At 37.3% G+C, this 24,150-nt stretch overlaps 1 protein-coding gene across 2 annotated transcripts in view; it reads left to right on the top strand.

Moving 5' to 3' along the window:
* Positions 1-624: 624 nt before the first annotated feature.
* The window catches only part of LOC107584375 (WW domain-containing adapter protein with coiled-coil), a 42,470-nt gene continuing 18,944 nt past the window's right edge, over positions 625-24,150 (top strand). The window contains exons 1-6 of one of the 2 annotated variants that reach the window (XM_016270961.1): positions 625-862; positions 1,045-1,078; positions 1,877-2,063; positions 13,883-13,974; positions 19,985-20,100; positions 21,715-21,830. In XM_016270961.1, the coding sequence (XP_016126447.1) occupies positions 822-862; positions 1,045-1,078; positions 1,877-2,063; positions 13,883-13,974; positions 19,985-20,100; positions 21,715-21,830 (586 nt within the window). In that variant the 5' untranslated portion in view covers positions 625-821. The remainder of the gene's footprint in view (positions 863-1,044; positions 1,079-1,876; positions 2,064-13,882; positions 13,975-19,984; positions 20,101-21,714; positions 21,831-24,150) is intronic. The other variant, XM_016270962.1, reaches the window with a different exon arrangement.

The raw sequence follows: 24,150 nt of genomic DNA, 5'->3' as shown, positions 1-24,150 counted from the left end.
TGTTTTGAAGTTTTATACCCCCCCCCCTGGTTTTTTGTTTGTTGTAATTTGTCCTTCTATATTTTTCTTTTCTTATTTTAATGTTGTTTTCTTGATAACATACTGTGTGTTATTGTTCCTTGAATAAAAAATAAAAAATAAAAAAAAACTTCAGTTTGGGACAGCCTTCGTCACGCCGCTGTGACGCAATCGCACTTCAAATGCGCACTCCGGAGTCCACGCACTTCAGTTTGGGACACAGCTAGTGAGTCATACTACTGCATCAGGCCCTTTCTGCATTCGTCTCAGTGACATGCACATGCACTGGCTCCACATGTCCAGTAGATGTCAGTAGATGATTGGATTTAAATTCCAACCTCTGAAACGCAATATTTCTCAACAGCTGGAGTAAAGCGCGAAGTGAGAATCGTAAATCAGACTTTTCTGTGAGTACGTCAAGCACAATGTATTTTTATTCAAAAAAGAAAAAAAAACTGCCAACATTCACAAAGATTCCTACTTCATGCACTACTTCAGACCAATTCAAACAAGTGGCCGGAATGACCCGACAGTGGCCGAGTCGAGCCGAAGCGAGCCCCGGAATAACCCGGATTGAGGTGTGTGAGGAAGGCTGAGTTTCGCTGCTCTGTAGATAGGGGCAGAGTTTCGGTGTATGTGTGAGTGGGAGATGGACCGAGGGCGCTCTAGCAGAGGCAAAGAGCGACTCCAATAGCCAGAACTATTGAAATAATATACGCGATCGGGTCGTCGATAGCCCACTCCAAATATAAAATAAGTCGCCCATCTTTCACATCTACTTCATACACACTAACACGGCATTGATGGTAATGTATGCAAGGAAACAACCGAGACTCGGCGATGGGTAAAGAGCTCTATTTTATACTCCGATTTTCTCCTTCTCCGCTTTGACAATCCGCCATTTTTAGCCAAACCAAAATAAGTAGAAACTTAAGGAAGCCGATTCAGCTGTTGCAATTTCTGCCACTATCCGTTCAGATGGTTTTTAACTGTTCCTCTGTCTCTTTTTCTTGTTTTATTTTGTAGGTGCACCGACCGAAGGGATTCTCAGCCCTATCAGGTAGATCTGAAACAAATAAGATTAAAATGGGGTAAATCTAGTGCAGGCTTTTGAAGCAAGTTAGGCCTCTGTGTGTAAAACACAGCGAAAAGTGCCTCATTATCACCAGGTTCGGTTTAAAATGACACACAAATTTACATTTCACTGTAAACATAAATTTGTGCTGTCATAAGTCGCCTGCCCGTCGAATTGATCATGTTTTAAATGCCCTCAGAGCGCTAGCGACTTTAACAGGCTAACGTTAGCTCGCTAGCGGCTAACTTACATCACAGGCCTGTGTGCCACAACGATTTACTTCGAAATTACCAACATAATGATGTTAAAAATAATCAATTCAGTGTTTCAAATATGCTACTTTAAAGAAACGGTTGTATACGTAAATACAAATTTAGTGGTACGAGGTTGTTTATAAACAGCCGTCTTGATAGTTGCTAGAGAGTGCAACCAAATCCCAATAAAACGATTCAAATTAAAATCTAGAACATCAAGAGATGTTTAATTATATGTAGAACTGTAATGCTTATAGGCTTTCATGTGCTCAGTTTAGTCTTGAGGTAATGTACAAAGTATGTAATGACAAACATGATCGTGCTATGAAGTATTGTCGTGTTTTGGAACATGTTAGATGATTGCTAGCTGGTCAGCAGCCGGTATATCATCTTAGATCAGCAATAAATGAGCTGGTCAGGTAGCTAATGCCCATTGTAGACCAGCTTTAAACCAGCTCTCATGTACACTGCATGTGTGAAAGAGTAATTGTGCAGCAGAGTTCAATGTAGGAATGTCATGTTTTGACAGACTCTTAAGTACTCATCCAAGAGTCACCCTGATCACCGACATGAGAAGATGCGTGACAGTAACGACGCCACTCCACCGTGCAAGATGCTGCGGCGATCAGACAGCCCAGAAAACAAACACATGGACGGCACTGGCCATGGCAGAGCAAAAGCCACCAATCCACACCGGGGGAGAGACAGAGAAGGAGGTAAGAGGGGAGAACTGGAGTCATATTGATCATTTGATAAGAGGCACAGATCTGAGGCTGATACTGATGCCTAGGTCGATAACACATCTTACCACGGCCTTAATTAGTCCATAAGTGTTTCTATGTAAATGCTAGTCAGATAAATTCTGTATAAAGTGATCAGATTGCTGTCTTTAGGGTAAAAAGACATCACATCAATGAAATCACACTTCCGGTAGTGGCACCAGCTTCAAGCACCCTGTAATCCAACCTTATGAATTATGCCATTTCAGAGAGGAAAATGTAATGCTTGGTCTGTGAGCAGAGTGTGCTTCTATCTCTCTTCATGTTCAGCTTCTATTTTTTTTTTTATCAGATCAGGTACAAGCATGAGTTTTTTTTTTCAGTATTCAGTATTTTTTTTCAGGAACATTTTTGCTTTCCACATCTGAAGACTGTTTTATCGTTCAGAAAAGATGAGCAGGCTTGAAAGACCACAAGCTTCTGAAATCAGAAATTGTGCTAGATTGAGAATTTCCATATCATTAAAATATTATGTTGTCCTTCAGAATTCTTTTTGCTTCTGTAGCAAGATCTGCCGAATGTTATTGGTATCGGCAGCATTGTAAGGACATATTTTTTCCATTTGGCTAGAATGATTTAGTTTGTTAAATATTTAGACATATGATCCAAAAATTAAAATTCTGGTTTACTCACCCTGAAGTTGTTCCAAACCTGTATGGTTTTTTTTCTTCTTCAGCAGAGCACACAAGATGGTATTTTGAAATAATTTGCTGGGAACCAAATACTTTTGGTGAACATCGATGTTTGTTTTATGGACAAAAAACACATTTTCGAAGTGTCTTTTTTATGTTTCGCTTTTTTATGTTTTGGGTTCTTTATCCTTGTAAAACTCAAGCTTAGAGTCTTTGAACACTTTATAGGCCATGCTTGTAAGATTGATTTTGCAGTAAAATTAGCCATAAATAGAAAATATGGTAATACGATTTACCCACACTACCTCATATTTTTACCAAATGTTAAGATGTTAACATCAACAAACTAATGTATGAGAATGGGCAGAAGAAGCCTTAGTCTTATTTTACAAGGTTTCAGTAAAATTAAGGTTAACTCTGTCACTAAATTTAACCAAAGGTTTCCTTAAAACACTGTCTGCCATTGGCTGGATGAAGAGAGAGCCCTGTTTCAAACTTATGATTTTGGTTGATCTAATGATGTAATGTCAGGCTGGCAAATGCAGTTTAGTTGAGTTTCACTGCCATTATTTAAATATTTTTTAAAACTATTTCATGCCACATTTTCTAATTCTTAATTATTTTTACATACGTTTCTTCTGCTGCTTCAACAGTTAATATTGTTGATTTCTTAATATTGAAAATCACAGATTGAGTTAAGGCAAATTCACACAAAGTAAGATAACTATATTAGTGTCCACACCAACAAACACTAACATTCTGTATATTATAAACGAGCACTGCAGTTATGTTATCTGCTGCTTTAAATATTTGAGCTTGTCAAAGTCAGATGGACTCTGGTTGGCTGTATTCATTGTTCATCAATTGTTAACAAATAATTTTGAAATTTGTTATTAGCCGGGTTTCCATCCAAAGTTGTGAATTTAACTTGTGCGCCAAATTTAAATATTGCATAAAACATTTGCGAATAAGCACAGCTTCCATCCAATGAGTCAAAGAGAAAATCAATTCCTGGTAAACTGGCATTATATATCATTAAGAAAAGTAGGAGAAGCCACTGAATATAATAATTTTCATATATAATAAATGACTTGCACCTCAGATTGAGCAGACGAAGCAAAATAAATTGCGGCCATTGCTTTCGATGGTGGATGCCTGCTGTTTGGGAGCGCAGTTGTGTAACAGTTCTGGGAGGCAATTATACAGAAATACTTTAACAGACTTGTGCTTGTGCGTTTCAAAATGACCATAACAACATTTCACATGCTGTGGAACAAGATCGGTCTGCTGGTTAGTCAGGTTTTGCCGTCCCATCGCGCAAAGTCACATTACTTTTCTTTTTTTTTTTTATGCTCATTGGGGAATTTACTCGGCAAATGCATTTTCATCTCCCATAATTAGCATTAACCCTTTTTTGCAGAAGTCAAAATCCACCTTAAGTGAGCGTAAAAACTTTTTTGCAAATTAAGGGATTTTTATTCGAAATTTGGCATTTCCATCACTTGTTTCTGATGCGATACTTTAAAATGTGCATAAAAACAGGGTGATGGAAACATGTCTATTGTGTCATATGTGTCCTTTATTATTAACATTATCTTTATAGTTATCGTGCCTTGTGTGAACCAGCTTTTAGTCCTGCCTGATATAGGCACTTCAGATAAAACATTGTCATTCCTTTTCAGTCAAGCTATTAGTTTTTATCTACTTGCATCACAAGACGTCTTAACCAGATACTGCTGCTACATATAAAGGCAGTTGAATCTAATCACTACATGCTGATTTGCTACTCTTATTTAGATAACGAGTAGAAAATGAGATTGCTGCCAAATAAATGCATCATCTAACTGAACGGTGACAGCAGCATACGTTGAAATGAATCAGACAGTTGTGGAACGTGTTCACTGCTTCAGATCTCCCTGAACTAGGGATTCTAGCCTATTTAAAATGTAGATGTTGTACAAGGGAAGTTGCATTAGTTAGGAGAATGTTATTCTCTGTTTTGAAGATTTTCAAAGACTTTTGGGTTTCATTCTTCAAAAGTGATGAATCTACTTGATTTGCTGCCTGGCTCTGTGTGCCATTATAGAAGGTTTTCATTATTTTTTAGTACTACATCTTATGAATCTTTGTGGTGTAAAAGCTTTGCATCCATCATTCATATTTGTGTAGGTCAAGTCTTGCATCTTGTTAAAGAGCCATTCGAAGCGGTTAAAAAGGAGAACTTGAATAGAAGTATGCTGACAGCATAATTAATTAGTTTGATGTTATATATGCATTTGCAATAAGCATAAATGCTAAAAGCAGCTGAGCCATGTCTCTAGCTTGAATATATTGTTCTTTCGAGTCAGTTCAGTTTTGCCCTTGATTCAATTGAATATAGATTCATTTGGATGTTTCAGGTACATGTACATTTTCTTAAGGAAAATCTCTTTCATCTAATGCTATAAATTACACAATAATAATGTTAAGTTAAAATCGACAACAGAGCCCAAATTATTACATTTAATTGCTATGTAATTTTATGTGCAACATTCAACACTAAAATAACTCAAAACATTGTATACAAACATTAACATTGCACAAAGTTTTTGTATCACCTTTCTAATGATATAATTTTCTTCTCCAGTTTATTGTTGAAATAATAATTTAAACAGTGGCTTTCAAATAGTTGTTGACGGGTTTAATCAAACATACATTTTACATTAATCATTTTTGAGGCCTAACCCATGGGCAAAAATGTAATTAATATACAATATAGTGTGTGTATATATATATATATATGTATATGTATATGTATTTCTGTTGTGTCAGGTCCCTGAATGACGAGAGTAATGTTTAATAAAGACTTCGGTTTTGTGTGTTTCTGACCATGCTGGGTTTTTATTTGTGATCTTTTTCTTTTTGTTCTTCCAGTGGTGAGATACAAAGCTGTGGTTTCCTTGTTTCTTTGAAACATTCTCAGGGTCTGACCACATCAACATTGTGTTCATATGTCACTGAAATGTGACTTTTTTCATATGACTATATATATATATATGTATGTGTCTGTAGCATTATTTTTCGAGCTAATGAGGTATGGACATTGAATTACTTTTCTGATGAAAATGTAGCATTACGTGACTTGTCCACAGGATTTTTTGTTGATGTCTTTTTGTGGTTGGAACACAGAGACATGAGAAATGATGCATGTTTAGTCATGTTACATTAAAGAAAGTCAAAATATTTGTTAATTTGTTTGAATTAGGTGATAAAATAGGCAGAATTTGAAAGCTGAGTCTGTTTCTTATTAAAAGTAACAAATCACAGAGCTTTTCCAATTATTGTATGGGAGGTGCTCGACAAATAATGTTTAGTGTTTTATACACACAACAGCTGAAAACAGCTTAACGGATTGATCTTGAGATCTACAAATTGATATTGGTTAGATTAAAATCCAGCCCAGTGGATGGAATGGAGTTTTAGCTGAATGTGATTTGTTGATGTAAGTTAACCAGTATGAATAACCTACATAAAAATGCTTAATTGAATGCATCATTACATTCTGATTAATTTGATCAAAACTACAAGGAAGCAAGATGATGAATATTCTTAAACTTTTGTCATGTACACCTAAAGCAGTCACAAAACAAGGTTTTCTGGTTCCTCCATAAAGGTTAATGTAAACTGTAGCTAGTTCAGACTTGTTCTACCGCTCCAAAGATTTGTTTTTGAGTGTGTACGTGTCAAATAGCTCCTCTCACTTTTTTAAAATTCTGGATGAAAAGGAAAGCAGTGGTTCAAGGTGTATTGCATGCTCATCAGCTGCAGGTGTTATTTAGGGGAGGGACAGTCTGTTTCTAAAGAGTATTTGATTGGACAAAAAAGTGTAGCGAGTCATACATAGTTTTTGTTGTTTCTGGATCAGGGAGACTGTTCTTTTTTGTGCATGTATCTTCAAAAGGCATTCTGTGTCCATGTTAAGGAGTAGGGCTGGGTATCGATTCAGATGTCCCGATTAGATTTCGATTTGCAAGCTCTCGATTCGATTTGTTTCGATTCTCGATTTTTTTTTAATTACATTCAGTGAATATAGTTTTAATACAAATGCTATTGATATTTCTAAAAAATAAACAGTAAACATCAGTTTACAAATTTTTTAAACCTATTCTTTTTTTGTATAGGGTCCTTTTTTTAAACAATAATAGGGCCCTATAAAATAATCAGATGAATGCATAAAACATTAATTTAATTTATCCTAATCAAATGAAAATTTAAACCCTTTTATTTTTGAGCACGCAAAGTGCTGCACAACAGAGGTTTACTGTTAAAATTAAAAAGAAAACAATTGTGATTATTCCTTTAAAAATAAAGATGCATAAATATTTGTTGTTAGTAGTAGCATTGTTGTTACATTGAGTCTTAAGCCTGCTAAATAGTAATATATTTCTGACAGTTTCTTCACGTTAAACTAAACTTTTATTTTGACAGGTTGCCATTAGGAACTTGCAGCTGCCGTGTATGTGATATGACGGTAGTTTTATCAAATTAAACGGTAAAATACTAATGAAGTGACTCTCAGAGCAGCTGGAGATGATATTTGTGTGTTCATACTATCATATAGTGAGACGGCAGAAGCTGAAAACTCCGCAAGCGTTGTCCGCGCTTTAGTAAACAAAACCGTGCATCGTGCCATTCATTCATTGCGGAAATCATGGTGGCTTAGGAGTGATGTCAAATGCTTCCGCAGATTTGTAGTATTACTATAGAAGTTTACCTGAGCTTTGCAAATCGCGCACATTGCTTTGTTCTTGGTTCTTGTCAACAGTATCTCCGCTATAAGCATGGAATGAATGACAGGCTTTCTGTTGTAACATTGCGCAAGGTAAATAAGAGGGTGACATCTAGTGGAGAAGACTAATGATAAGATTCACATTAATCAGATCTTGTTTTAAATGTTTCCTGAAATACAAGAAAAGATCTATTCGCGGCTTTTGGGAATCGATATCGAATTGACGTCATTTTAAAAAACACGATTAATCGAAAAATATATTTTTTTTTGCCCAGCCCTATTAAGGAGTACATGAACTCAAAGCTAGCGTGAATGGACTAAAAACCCCAAAAATGCACATTTTGATTTCATGTATATCGAGACAGTACATCAGTTCAGTTGATTTTCCATGTTCATAGTGACTTTACACTCTTATTCCTGGAACACATCAGACACAGCTTCTCCGAGGAAGTGAGGGCTGTCTGTACCCTAAGGGCTGTCTGTATGTAGTAAGAGCGCAGCTAAAATGTCCTGGTGAGGGTTTGGCAGGGGAGATTGCAGGTCACGTAGGGCTTGCTGTGTGATTTTTCTTGACTTTTCTTGTACATTGAAACACTAAGGGGCCTATTTACACCTGGTCACTTAATGCATTTTCTCTGATCGGCGAGCTATCCATTTATCCATGAAAAGACCAGGTGTACATAGGGCTGGGCGATAAATCAATAACGATAATTATCGCTATATAATTTTCCTCGATAAAATGATTTGAAGAGTTTGATAAATGTTCGATATAATGTTTATGCACCAAAAGCGGAACAAAACTGCTAAAGGCGCCACACGAACTGTTTTATCTGCGCGGATGCGTAAACTCGCTGATGAGTCTCTCATGCGAGTGGTAAACAGTGCTGTGAGATCCAGTGTGAAGTGCTTGAATTTGGCGATGAACACAAATGACTCGGTGATTTAAAATAGTTTAAAGCCAGATAAAACAACGTTGACAAACAGCAGAAACACTGTGCACAACTGAATAGAGTCAGAAGGCTTTTCAATCTACAAATTGCCATCAGTTACCGTGGATTTACTGTAGGAACTGCACCATGGTATTGTCAGAAATGAGGGATATTTATATAAAATTTTATTTTAGGAGTAATGGAATATAATTCAGGGCTCGCAAAATTGCTAGCCCGACGTCCCGGGGCTATTGTGTTTTCCAGTCGGACTACCAAAATGTATCACCACTCTGCCCGACGGGCTATCTAAAATGCCGATCTCACCGTGGGTCTTTAAAAACTCCTAAAGTGAGTAGTACCAAACTTAAGGCCATAAAGTTTTAAATGCATTAAATGGTATAAGAAATGGCTTAATTATAATTTCAAGAGGTCTTACAGTTGGGGATGGAAAGACAAGAGTCGCCATACGGCTGGATTAAACTTCAAAAGACAATGATGTCATTGAATAAATATGAGCGCTGCACTTTTCAAGTCAAAACGCGGTGCTGATGTCTTTATTTGAATGTATCTGAAGGGAACCGACGGTCCTCAGAAATGTGTCATTGGCATTTTTATTTCATTTGACCTATAATTCCTGATAAAGCAGCGTTTATGAGCGCGGAGCTGCTTTATGTACAGCCGTTACCGGGGAAACCGCAATATTTCAGAGCTCCTAAAGCGCTACCTCGTGGCAGAGAATGAATTTGCATTTCCAACAAGCCTTTCTTGGTGTTTATGGTCGGATCAATGCAAATATCAACTCATGTTTTTACGCAGCAAACACAGAGTTGTAAATGAGAAAATTGTTTAGATTTTTAGAAGGCACATTAACTTCTAAGACAGTAATATTTATACATTTTAAATTGGCAGTAATTTATATGCTTGATTTATCCCTTTTCATAAAAATGGTCTAAAGGCTGAAATGCTGTTGTATAAGATTATTTTAGGAGTAATGGAATATAATTCAGGGCTCGCAAAATTGCTAGCCCGACGTCCCGGGGCTATTGTGTTTTCCAGTCGGACTACCAAAATGTATCACCACTCTGCCCGACGGGCTATCTAAAATGCCGATCTCACCGTGGGTCTTTAAAAACTCCTAAAGTGAGTAGTACCAAACTTAAGGCCATAAAGTTTTAAATGCATTAAATGGTATAAGAAATGGCTTAATTATAATTTCAAGAGGTCTTACAGTTGGGGATGGAAAGACAAGAGTCGCCATACGGCTGGATTAAACTTCAAAAGACAATGATGTCATTGAATAAATATGAGCGCTGCACTTTTCAAGTCAAAACGCGGTGCTGATGTCTTTATTTGAATGTATCTGAAGGGAACCGACGGTCCTCAGAAATGTGTCATTGGCATTTTTATTTCATTTGACCTATAATTCCTGATAAAGCAGCGTTTATGAGCGCGGAGCTGCTTTATGTACAGCCGTTACCGGGGAAACCGCAATATTTCAGAGCTCCTAAAGCGCTACCTCGTGGCAGAGAATGAATTTGCATTTCCAACAAGCCTTTCTTGGTGTTTATGGTCGGATCAATGCAAATATCAACTCATGTTTTTACGCAGCAAACACAGAGTTGTAAATGAGAAAATTGTTTAGATTTTTAGAAGGCACATTAACTTCTAAGACAGTAATATTTATACATTTTAAATTGACAGTAATTTATATGCTTGATTTATCCCTTTTCATAAAAATGGTCTAAAGGCTGAAATGCTGTTGTATAAGATTTTTTTGTGAAAACCTGTATCTGAACTGTAAATCATGTAATTTTAAGGCTCAGTACTGTATGTTACCATAGACGTTGTCCAACCCCACTCATACAGTGTTCATTTTCTGCAGATACCCTGTAAATAGTGAATTAAAATTCCTTCCTTCATATTTGTTGATATTTGTGTATTGAAAATGTTTTTGATTTAAACTCTTATCTGATTTTCTATATTAAAAAAAAAAAGGTCTTTTTTTTTTTTATTTGGGCTAGTTAAATAAATTTTCGGGCTACCAAAATCTCAAGAGTACCTGCCCAAAGGGCTACCAGGTATTTTGAAATTTTGCGAGCCCTGTAATTATAGTATTTTTGTTCTGTGATTAAGCTATAGCATATGTGCATTTATACTAAATGTTTTTAGACTACTGCTATACATATAAATACCTAAAAACAATGTAGTTTTACCATGGTATTGAGGTGTGCTATATGTGTGGTTTTAACGGTTTATCATTATCTAAATATATGCTACTATGGAAGACCAATGCTTAAAAAAAAAAAAAAAAACTTTAGATTTAAATTTCACCATATAAAAATGAGGATGCTACAATTTTTACAGATGCTACTGATTTTGATAAAGAACAAAAATTTACATCTGCATCCTAATTCAAGCTACTACTACTATCAATGTGCATTTCTGAGACCCATTCCAAACAAAACTGGACAAGTTTAAAAGCATCTGGTTGTTGAAACCACATGTGTGAATTTTACGCCTACCAACATGTTAAAATAATAAATGTGTGAGAGCATGTTATAGGCTATATGACATATCATAGCCAGATATTGCAGCGCTAATGTAACACACATACTCGGTGAGTTTTTCTTTAGCAAGCTGATGCGCAAACTGCCACAAATTAAACTGAAGGTAAATCACAGACGCTCAACAGAATCATTCATTAAAAGTAGTAAGACTAACTTATCTTTCCAGTGCTGATGCTGCACTCTCTCCTGTTGAGGAAATTTTTTTTTTTTTAAATGTAGCGCATATCTGTTGATTTCATTGAAGTGAATTCTGTTGAATTTGCATATAGCACAGGAATTTAAGAACACATTTATGTGGCCAAGTGTAAATGGAGCTGTTTTACCAAATCAGATGGCTATCCGATTCGAGAAAAAGCATGAAGTGACCAGGTATAAACAGGTCCTGTCTTTCCTACTTGAAGTGATTAAAGTTAATTACCTATAAATCTTTAAAAACAAACAAAAAAAGCGATGAAACATTATCTAAAGTTATTAGTGTACTGTTAGATCATCAAAGACATATTGCTCCTAGAGTAATCTGGCAGCCAGCAGGCTGTGTGTCTCACCTAAATGCTGCAGTATCGTAATAGTCTGATTCTCATCAAATTGGTCATCAGTTAAAGCCTAGCATGTGTTTGTTTACCACGAGTGATCTTTCGTGGATAGTTACTGATTTGAGTGTGCTGGATATATCGTTAAGAGTCTGGTGTATTATAAAATCACTATGCTGTTCTTCATCTTTCCCCAGCTCTGCTGATTATTAGGTTTTTGTCAAAATGAGTAATATCACTGAACACTTGTAATTCATCTGAAAACACTCCTATTTCACTATTTTTACTTCAGAAACCGGTCAGACCTTTTAGTTTGCACTCTTCTGAGTGCGTTATAAAGAGTTGACCTCGTTGGATATTTAAACAGTGCTGTAACACTCATTTGATGATACAATTCATCCAAGTGCTAAAGATCATTTGATTTTCTCTCACCCCCATCACTTCACAATATGTCTGTCACAGTACATTCGGCATCTCTTTTTTTTTTTGACATTGAAATCATGCTATATGAACACTTGCCAGATGAGTCTTTGAGAGCTTGTATTGTCCGTGTAATCGAGTTGGTGCAGATCAAACTGAAATGACTCTAATGAATCAAAGTATGCCAGGAACAGATAGAAAAACCCAGAAGTGTTCATGTCTCGGCATCATTCAGCCATAAAAAGCTCAAGTGCTGTAAGCGTCATATATACTTGATTTAGCAGGAAGTGGAAACTGCAATGAATTATGGGGGCATTGTTTATGAAGCTTTAAAGTTATGCAGGTCGCAGTGGAATGCTCTAGTAGAGATGTTTTAATCAACCAGATGTGATAACTCGTTTAGACACGTATATAGGTGCATCTCAATAAATTAGAATGTCGTGGAAAAGTTAATTTCAGTAATTCAACTCAAATTGTGAAACTCGTGTATTAAATCAATTCAATGCACACAGACTGAAGTAGTTTAAGTCTTTGGTTCTTTTAATTGTGATGATTTTGGCTCACATTTAACAAAAACCCACCAATTCACTATCCCAACAAATTAGAATATGGTGACATGCCAATCAGCTAATCAACTCAAAAACACCTGCAAAGATTTCCTGAGCCTTCAAAATGGTCTCTCAGTTTGGTTCACTAGGCTACATAATCATGGGGAAGACTGCTGATCTGACAGTTGTCCAGAAGACAGTCATTGACACCCTTCACAAGGAGGGTAAGCCACAAACATTCATTGTCAAAGAAGCTGGCTGTTCACAGAGTGCTGTATCCAAGCATGTTAACAGAAAGTTGAGTGGAAGGAAAAAGTGTGGAAGAAAAAGATGCATAACCAACCGAGAGAACCGCAGCCTTATGGGGATTGTCAAGCAAAATCGATTCAAGAATTTGAGTGAACTTCACAAGGAATGGACTGAGGCTTGGGTCAAGGCATGAAGAGCCACCTCACACAGACGACGTCAGAGGCGTCTTACCTGGGCTAAGGAGAAGAAGAACTGGACTGTTGCCCAGTAGTCCAAAGTCCTCTTTTCAGATGAGAGCAAGTCTTGTATTTCATTTGGAAACCAAGGTCCTAGAGTCTGGAGGAAGGGTGGAGAAGCTCATAGCCCAAGTTGCTTGAAGTCCAGTGTTAAGTTTCCACAGTCTGTGATGATTTGGGGTGCAATGTCATCTGCTGGTGTTGGTCCATTGTGTTTTTTGAAAACCAACGTCACTGCACCCGTTTACCAAGAAATTTTGGAGCACTTCATGCTTCCTTCTGCTGACCAGCTTTTTGAAGATGCTGATTTCATTTTCCAGCATGAAAATAGCAGGTGTGCTTGACTGGCCAGCAAACTCACAATACCTGAACCCCATAGAGAATCTATGGGGTATTGTCAAGAGGAAAATGAGAAACAAGAGACCAAAAAATGCAGATGAGCTGAAGGCCACTGTCAAAGAAACCTGGGCTTCCATACCACCTCAGCAGTGCCACAAACTGATCACCTCCATGCCGCGCCGAATTGAGGCAGTAATTAAAGCAAAAGGAGCCCCTACCAAGTATTGAGTACATGTACAGTAAATAAACATACTTTCCAGAAGGCCAACAATTCACTACAAATGTTTTTTTTATTGGTCTTATGAAGTATTCTAATTTGTTGAGATAGTGAATTGGTGGGTTTTTGTTAAATGTGAGCCAAAATGATCACAATTAAAAGAACCAAAGACTTAAACTACTTCAGTCTGTGTGCATTGAATTTATTTAATACACGAGTTTCACAATTTGAGTTGAATTACTGAAATAAACTTTTCCACGACATTCTAAAAATACACAAAACTGGTTTATATGTTTATATTCAATATTTTTCATTTTTCAGGGACCAGTATATCCCCTCAAGAGAACTCCCATAACCACAGCTCTCTGCACAGCTCCAACTCTCATTCAAATCCCAACAAATCATCAGACACGGTAAGTCCCACAGCCTCTAACTTGTCTGCACCTTGAAATGAGGTAGCGATCAGCACACACACAACAAGAGGTTGTTCATATATAGCAGTAACCATTTGCCCCTTTGGCACAAACAGCCTGTTATTGAATGAATGTTTATTGAATAAATCAGACCATTTTATGATAACATAATAGCTATTTGTGCTATTAGTTTTGCATAAATCATCTTGAATAACTGCCTTACTGGAAGTAGCAATTAAGATGCTTTAATTTAGCACCATTACAGTCAAAATAGAAAACATTTATCCTGGCAGATCTGCTAAACTATTTCAGACTTCTAATAAGTGGTATGTTATTTTATAGGCCATTATTTGGATCTAACAAAATATCCCTGGCTGAAACTTGGCTTTGCTGTTAAATGTGTTGTCTGGTTGTGTGGCAACCCTCCTGTGTGCAGACCATCTGTCCCCTTACTGTAGATAATATGAGCTCTTTTGGGAGATGCAAGGCACATCTTACCTTTACCAGAACACAGAAAGGAGAGCATTTGCAGCATTACATCATTCATTTAAGGCATTGAAACATTGACGTCATATGGTTTGATTTCAGTCAAATTGTGATTTTAAAAATAGTTACAGCATTGCAAATCATTTAAAACAGGGTTTTGCTCAGCAATAAAGCCAAATTGGATTGAATTCCATTTCTAAAATCTAAAAATGGACTGCCAAGCCATAGTCATATGAGTGGTAATTTTGTGAAATATGTTGGAAAGTATCTAGCTCATTTCAACAAACTTGATGAATGGATCTAATATATGTGCCATAAGCTACTTTTTATAAATCCACATAATTTTGGTGAGCCAGCATAAAATTTTTATCTTTTAGTATTGAAATGGCACAGAAACCAAATTTTATCACTGTCCTTGAGCCTCTGTTGGTTTAAATTGGCCTTTCATTCTGTATGTTATGGGGTCACTTTGGATATGCTGTGTAAAATCTCTTCCACACACTGAAGATGGTGAGATGCTCCACCTACTTTATGAACCCATTCATCAAAGCCTTTTCATCTGCTCAATTACCTTTCCCAAGGTTTTATGTTTTGTATTAAACCTTATAATTATGATGAAGGCGAGAACTAGCTGTCGGCAGGCATACAGAGGTGAATTTCTTCATGTTTTGAAATATGTACTACTAAATTGTGGTGTCTTCAAGGACATAGTTTAGTGTGCAGTGAAGTGAACATAGTTCTGCAATGAACATTATTGTATTCTGTGAGTCACATTTAAGAGATTGACTACCATTCAAAAGCTTGTGCTCAGTAAGATTTTTAAAATGTTTTTGAAGCCTCTTATGCTCACCCATGCTGCATAATAAAAAATTATATTAATGTAATTTATTTCTCTGACGGCATGAATTTTCAGCAGCCATTACTCGAAAGCCGTTACTTCAGTGTCATATGATTCTTCAGAAATCATTCCAATATGCTGATTTGATGCTCAAGAAATATTTCTAATTAGCAGTGTTTAAATCAGTTCGTAGTTGTCAAAAGTTGTGGAAACCGATGATTTAAAAAAAAAAGTTTTAAAATATTTTTGTGACATTGTACGTGTCAGTATGCCATGCCTCATCTTATTCGTTTTTGTTAAGCGTTTTGTAAGCTAGTTTGTCTTTGTATCTTACTGTTTTATTGTTATGCTTTTTAATTAAGAATAACAATGAATCCATCTTTTGTTTTAGTCTTAAAAAGTGAAATATTTATAGATGTATGTAAGCAAATCAGACAATTATCTTTTCTTGTAAAACGTGACACCAAGATCGCAAATTCGAAAGTGAAAGCACCAAAAGCCCGGCTTATAACATGCCGGAAAACTCCCGTTCACAAAATTTAAATCACAAATAATACTGATGAAAAAGAAGGGGTTGAATGTTAACCACTTTCGTTTTCATATAGCTATAAACTCTGATAAAAGTTCATCAGCATGCATTGATTAATCCCTAAAAACAAATATTGCGACCAAATCATGTGCTGGTGTGACCAACTGAGAAAGTTAGTCGCAAAAGAGCGACCAGTGGGAAGAATGAGTCTGGAGCCCTGAAGCATAAAACACAGTTTTATTACATTAGATATTTGACATTTACATTAGATATTTGAACATGCTATTAGATAAACTGTTGTCAGTCATGTTGTCATTTAAAATCCGGACATCATTGGCAATGTTATTGTTTTAGTTATGCAAACAAAAACTCATTTTATTTGTTGTTTGTTGATTTTAAATGTAAAACTTGGTGAAATTATTTGTGTGTCAGTACTTTTTGAACATTTACAGCACATTTTAACAATACCGTGATAATACTGATAACCGTGATCATTTTGGTCACTATAATCGTGATAAGAAATTTTCATACCGTTACATCCCTACTACCAACCAAGGAAACGTGAAAAAGATTAACCGAGTAACTTTAATACTTTAACTTTTGGTAAGCCTTTTTCTGCAAGCGTCTGAGAAAACGAGCATGTCCGATTTCGCTCCCCTAGTGGCATTGCAAAGGGATCTCATTATAATATTACCACTCCTTAATCTTACGTTTCCACCCACGGCGCCGTCATTTTGATTTCGCTAGCAACAATGGTGTACCAGTTCTAATGCCATGGTGAAAGTTTGAGCAAAACATGCTAACTGTTCTGTCTTTTGCTGCACAGATGAGCACAGAACACCATTTAGAGTCCCCGGCCTTAGAGGAGACAAGACAGCAGTGGATTTATTTATTGTATATTGCTGCTGCCACACAGATCTAAAATAAACATGCCATTTATTTCCCAGCTGTTCCCAGTACCTTCACAGACATAACCGACTGTTTTTGTAATTCGTGTGTTTTTAATGTAAACTTGTGTGTGAATGAGAACTTAGTTTAGTACTCACATGCTGTGACAGCCACTTTCTGTCGGTGTGCTACAGATGTGTGCACTCAGAAAACCGAAGTTTAAACTAATATGGTTTAAAACGCATGATTTCAGCGCAATAAACATGATAATTCGAACCAAAACAGATGTTTTTTAGCAGGTACAATCTGTAATGGCGCAGCTTTATTCTGGATAAGGGGGTGGGAGCAGTAGCTCATTTGCGTTTAAAGAGATGGGTACGAAAAACTGCGTGTTTCTGCTTCCACTCAAAATAGGCATTTTCAAAATTATATAATAAATGATCTGTGGGACATTTTGAGCTGAAACTTCACAGACACATTCTGGGGACACCGGAGACTTATATTGCATGTTGTAAAAAGGGGCATAATATGTCTCCTTTAAGATATTTTTTATGCATTACGAGAGCTCTCTAGTGCCATTTTTGAGAGTATCACATACGTAAACAATGTATGCTGTTCCGTGTCAGCAGCACCGTATGCGGATTCGTTGTTTACTCTTTGATCTGAACGTAAACAATGTATCTGCGTACATTCGTTGCATACGTTGTTTATGTATGTGATAGTCTCCAAAATGGCAATATAGGGTGACGCGGAGGAGACAAATTGTTGAATAAAGTCGTTATTTTTGTTTTCTTTGCGCACAAAGTATTCTCGTAGCTTCATAAAATTATGGTTGAACCACTGATGTCACATGGATTATTTTAACAATCTCCTTGCTACGTTTCTGAGCCTTGATCGCGTAAGGATCCTTGCTGTCTATGGGAGGGTCAAAGAGCTATCGGAATGCATCAAAAATATCTTAATTTGTGTTCCGAAGATGAACGAAGGCCTTAACAGGTTTGCAACAACATGATGGTGAGTAATTAATGACAGAATTTTCGTCGTTTTCATTTTTGGGTGAACTATCTCTTTAAGAGGTATAGCGACAGTGAATCCTGGTTAACATGTAGTATTAAAGGGGTCATATGATGTTGCTAAAAATAACATTATTTTGTGTATTTGGTATAATGAAATGTGTTTATGCGGTTTAAGGTAAGGTAAAAAAACATTATTTTCCACATACCGTACATTGTTTCTCCTCTATGCCCCGCCTTTCTGAAACGCGTCGATTTTTACAAAGCTCATCGGTCTGAAAAGCGAGGTGTGCTCTGATTGGCCAGCTATCCAGTGCATTGTGATTGGCCGAATACCTCAAGCATGTGACGGAAATGTTACGCCCCTTACCATACTGTGATGCCCTGTCAGGCCGGAGCGACGAGACAAAAACATTAAAACTCATTATAAACCAGGCATTTGTTAAATCCAGTGGGGACATAATTACGGATTATAATGACTTACACTGTCTTTTTACGCATTGCATCGTGCCGCGTAAACCTAAAACCATGTCTGCATTTGAGATCGGAGAAATAACAAACAACAAGTGCTACTCTACACTGCTCAAAACTCGCATTTGAATCATCAGTGGCAAATCCTTTAAATATAAAAAAAACTTACTTGCAGTCTGAGAGTCAAAACAGCCAGCATTGTAGTCTACTCTCCCAGGATCAGGAAACAGTCCTCCATAAAATGTGCTGTACACATCTGAATATTTGGGTTGAACTGTTCTGGAACAGTGTTGTAAATACAACTTAACCACTGATTTCTAGTTGTGTCCTCTTTTGAAAGGCCAAACAAAGTAGTTTCGCTTTAACAACGAAAACATGGCGGGCTTGTGTGAGCGGAGGCCAGTGGTCTAGAGTGAGCGGCAGCGGGCGGGCTTGAGAACGGTGCGGCCAGCGTGCTTGCGGCAAGCACACGTGACGACCCCGGGCTGGACTCCACTTCGTCCACAGTGAAAGCCGTGTATTTCCTCAGCGACCAGCATGGATCAGCTCTAGGCATGACGAAGTGGATATTGTCCTCTTTTGGAAGACCAAACAAAGTAGTTTCCCTTTCACAACGAAACACACAGCGCCTTTGCAACATGGCGGCAGCAACAATACTACAGCGAGAATAAAAGTCATGCCTTCTTTTTTTGCGTGAACATTTGGGCGGCGTTATGCAAATCTTCCCACATCGTGACGTAGACGTGGGGGCGTGTTAGAACGAGCCGTTTTAGGTAGGCGTGGTTGACTCTTAACTTTTATAAAGAATATCTCTTTGGATTTGAGACTTTAGTCTTTGCAACTTTACAGATCTTCTTTATGCACCAAGAGCTTGTAACACTTCAAAGAGAAAGGAACAATTTAAATCGTATCATATGACCCCTTTAATGGGTCATGTTTAGTCACAATTTATACTTGTTATACTTTATCAATCTGTCCGTCTGTCTGTTGCTGTTAGTTTGGGCTGGGACTCTGCGTTTGTTCCAGCTGATTTAACAGTCTGTAACAACTGGATAGAAATACCCATTAACATTTTGGTACAGGACCTTGATAAATGCGTTGCTAACAAAAATTAAGTCAGACTACATGTCTTATTTTGAATGACTATCAAAGAGAGAAAGATTTTAGGAGTTAACTAGGCCATGCTAACCAACCGTACTGTGACCCTTTGGCTGACAAAGGAAGCGTCCAAGAAAATGGTCATTATTTTTGCAATGCCGGATGGTGATGCTAGCGTTACAGAAATTGTACACTTCAGCTTTAATGATCAGTACTGTTTGGTGTGGTGGTGTGACGCTTTGACAGTCAGACTGCTAGTAGGAGGAGGGTGGACTCAGGCAGATTAAAGAAGCATCCTGCAGGGGTGATGCGCAGAGATTCACCTCATCAAATATTACACACGCTTGCATCAGGATTCAGCTTTCTCTCTCTCTCCCTTGCCCGCTCCATCTGTCTGTCTCTCTAATGCTCCCATTCCTTCTCTTTTCTTCCAAGTCTTATTCTACATTTTAACTTCCTCATGCTGTTGCTATGTGTAGCCTTTCCTTATGTCAAAAGAAAAACAAACACCTGGATTGTCTTCCTTTTTTTCTCCCTTTCAGGTCTTTCCTTTTGTTGTTGCCCTACCCCTCTCCTTTTTATCTTCCTTCCTCTACCTCTTCCTCTCTCATGCCTTTAACAGCTCCTGTCTCTTTAAATGATGCCAGCGTTCCTGTTGCTCACACCTGTTGTTTTCCTTTTATTCAGCCATATGAGCCGGCAGATGATTGGTCTGAACACATCAGTTCTTCAGGGAAGAAGTACTACTACAACTGCAGGACTGAGGTGTCTCAGTGGGAGAAACCCAAAGAGTGGCTGGAGAGGTATTAAACACATGCTTTCACCCCTGGGCTCAGACTCAAATTGTACTTAATTATAGTGATCAATGCAGGTGGAAAGTTTAATCTAGTGTGTTTCCACAGAAGAAACATTCCCAGCAATAAGAGGAAAATTCTTTTTAGCATCTTCTTGCTTTCTGCAGAAATAGTATTTTGCAATCTTAGGCCTGTTTCACACATCTTGCAGCACTTTAGCGAAGCAGTAGTGCGATGGAAACTGCATCACGGGTTGAGCTTTCACACTGACAGTGAGCTTTCATCAAAGACCATTTATGACCTTTCAAAGCTCCACATTTGCTGTGCTTGTTTGATGAACTGCACAAATTGACCAAATTTGTGATTTATTTTACAATTACTATAAAATATTAACTTATCAGAATTGTTAGTATTTTTAAATAAAAATATTAATCATATGAGAAATTATTATTCTAGTATTTCACTGTAAAATAAGTTCGCAAAAATGTAAAAACATTTGATTTATTTTAGGTTACAACATTTTTATCATATTTTGATTTAAAAAAATATTGCAATATATAAGTGCGACTATTATTCCTTCTCATTTTTTGAGATAGCCTTAGATTCTGACATGGCAATACAAATAAATAACTACTACTACTCTTGTTTTTCAAACCATCAAACTTTTATTTTGGAAGAAAACAAGCTCTTAAAAAACCCTTAAAGTTTATTTTGTTGACAACAGCTGGTTTATAAGTACTTCTCATAAATTTTTTGAAATCATGTTTAGGGTGACGTACGGGCCATTTTTACGGGAAGCATCCTTGCCAGGATTTCTATATTACCTTAAATATCCAGGTTTTGGCTGTTTGCACTGTGCAGATCCATCGTTGTATGACATTCACAAGAGCTATTGAGAGCAGAGCAGACGGCTCCTTATGCATTCGAGTCTCTCACGCAGTACTTTGGTGTCATACAATGATCAGTGTGCAGCGACGCTTCAAGTCGAACGAACAAACACGTGTGCGTATTTGCATCGCTTTGATTGTTCCCTAGATATCACCTTCTCGTGCGCCTCGATTGGTCACTTATGTACAATACCGGCATGTTATTGGTCAAACTGCTTTGGATGTTTTAGGCAATATAAAAATCCTGGCCAGGACGTGTCCCGTATAAATGGCACTTATGCTCACCCTAATCATGTTGCATTCCCAAATGTATGTTAAGTGACCACAAACTCACTGAACATGCAGAGATGGAACAGCATTGACTACAAACCAAGCTGTTCTGAGACACTGAAAACACAGGGTCACGAGTTGCTCACACAGTGCAGTGCTACACTTTGAATGCATATGTAATGAAATCGCAGTCTTTGTGATTTGATAATCACACTGTCATATCACGAGATAGTTAATGATACATAACGAAAGCTGGAACCATTAATCTGTGCACTGAAATTAAATTGTGCTCCAAATGCAAAATAAAATAGGCCTAATTCAACTTATCGAGTGACTTGCTTAAAGTTGAGACAGCTAGACTCTTTTTGAAGCTTTTTTTCTGCTGTGCTAATTATGTGTGTAAAGCTGATGTGGTTTTGTTGTCTTGTGAATGCCAGTACCATTTGTGAACGCCTTCCTGTTTCAGAGAGCAAAAGCAGAAGGAGGTAACCAAGATGGCTACAGTGGTCAACAGTTTTCCTAAAGACAGGGACTACAGACGTGAAGCCATGCAAGCTGCGCCCGCCAGCTTCTCCAGCACTAGTAAGTTATCAACGCCTGAAAACACACATTATTTAGCTGTGTAAAGGTTAAGTGAGTGCAGTCCAGTTTATTGGGGTAATCTTAAGGTATAAAGCATCATTAGGACCAGCATTCTCTTGATCATGGTAGTCTTAAGGCAGTGGTTCTCAAAGTGTGGGGCGCGCCCGCCAGGGGGGGGGGTGTACGAGTATTGCAGGGAGGGCATGGGCCATCAGCAGAAAAAGAAAATAAATAAAACCGTAAACAGCCAAAGGGCGTAACTTAGAATGGGAGATGGATCAGTTTGTGAAAGGGAAGAGAAAAGCCATAGATGAAGTCACACAGACCCAGGCAGGTGCTGGTCATTCAAAAGCTAAATGCAGAAAATATGACGAGGCATCTCTTGCTCTCGACTTCACATGACAAAGCGACCGTTGCAAATCATTTTGACTTTGTGTCAGTACATCATAAATAGAACAAGGCATCATGTTTTGTCGGAAATTTGTCGTGTCGCTAGGGATGGGACTGCAACTTGCGCAACACATTCACATCAAATGTTGATTCAGTGCTAGTTACTCTCATGAGACACTGCACTTATTCGCAATTACAAAAGTACATTATTTGTGTGTGCTTTAAAACCTTGCCAGTTAAACGTTTCATTTGCGTGCTGTTCTGACGTGTGCTTTAATTAGAGCACGTACACCTGTAGCGTGCATACACTAAAAGGCCGGTCAAACAGCACCCGGTTACTTGGTTATCTTAGTTAGTGACTGATTGCACTTATACTCTCAAAAACACACAAGGTTTACATATACACACAGTTAGTTAATTTAATTTATATCTAAAGTGAAAGTAAACAGTAAAAACAGATGTGTGCAGCTCTTAAAGCAACAGTACTAAACATGCTGCCGATTGTCATTAAAAGGATAGTTCACCCAAAAATTACAATTGTCATTATTTACTCACTATGTACCAAACCTGTATTAATTTCTTTCTTGTGCTGAACACAAAAGAAGATATTTTGAAGAATGTGGGTAACCAAACAGTTGCTGGTCCCCACTGACTTTGATAGTAGGAAAAAGAAATATGAAAGTCACTGGGGACCAGCAACTGTTTGGTTTCCCACATTCTTCAAAATAACTTTTATGTTCAACAGAAGAAAGAAACTCATTCAGGTTTAAAACAACTTGAGAGTGAGTAAATGATGGCAATATTAATTATTGGATGAACTATTCCTTTAATGTTAATAAAATAAAACGGAGAAAAATAACTTGTTGCTCTTGACTGAAGAACTTTAATACAGTTGCTAAAATTCAGCAGTAATAAAATAACTTGAAATCTTCAACAACTTTTCACACATCTTTTTGCACTAAATGGTATCAATAAGCAGTATCTGTATCAGTCTCGATAAAATGTAAATGATACCCATCCCTATGTATCGCTTTGCGCTGCATCCAGTGTAGACAGCGTCACTGATTATAATGGGTTCTACTGTATTTTGCCGCTCGCGTCTGATGTAGACACGGTGTTCATTAAAAATATCAGATACATTGATTTTCCATTTCATGGCCTCTTTTTAACCAGGCTGGGATGCTGTGAAATTGACTTCTGCAAGCTGTAGATCCTTAGTTATACTTTAGTTGACCTGTCATGGCTAACCAAATACAGATAATGTGATTTTCCCAGCCTGAAAAAGTTTAAAAACTAGAAAAGAATCTATTTTTTAGGTAGACACACAGCGTTACAAATATTCCTGTAGCAGATGATTCTGGACACATTTGTGATCTATATGTGACCCCGGACCACAAAACCAGTCTTAAGTCGCTGGGGAATATTTGTAGCAATAGCCAAAAATACATTATAGGGGTCAAAATTATTGATTTTTCTTTTATGCCAAAAATGATTAGCATATTAAGTAAAGATCATGTTCCATGAAGTTTTGTAAATTTCCTACTGTAAATATATTATCTTATTTTTTGATTAGTAATATGCATTGATAAGAACTTAGTTTGGACAACTTTAAAGGCGATTTTCTCAATATTTTGATTTTTTTGCACCCTCAGATTCCAGATTTTTTAAATAGTTGTATCTCGGCTAAATATTGTCCTATCCTAACTAACCGTACATCAATGGAAAGCTTATGTATTCAGTTTACAGATGTATAAATCTCAATTTCGAGAAATTGACCCTTATGACTGGTTTTGTGGTCCAGGGTCACATATTAGTGAGAGGAAAAGTTCATCATGTCACTTGGTTTGCAATTGCAGAGTCATTACTGACATACTGTTTAATCGAGCCACATAGCCTTTTTTTTCACAGACCATCACAGACTGGTTTTGTA

This window comes from Sinocyclocheilus grahami, unplaced genomic scaffold (genome assembly GCF_001515645.1).
Source record: "Sinocyclocheilus grahami isolate Dianchi unplaced genomic scaffold, SAMN03320097.WGS_v1.1 scaffold59.1, whole genome shotgun sequence".
Lineage (NCBI taxonomy): Eukaryota > Metazoa > Chordata > Actinopteri > Cypriniformes > Cyprinidae > Sinocyclocheilus > Sinocyclocheilus grahami.
The sequence above is the reverse complement of the archived record's forward strand: the minus strand, read 5'-3'. Positions and strand labels throughout refer to the sequence as shown.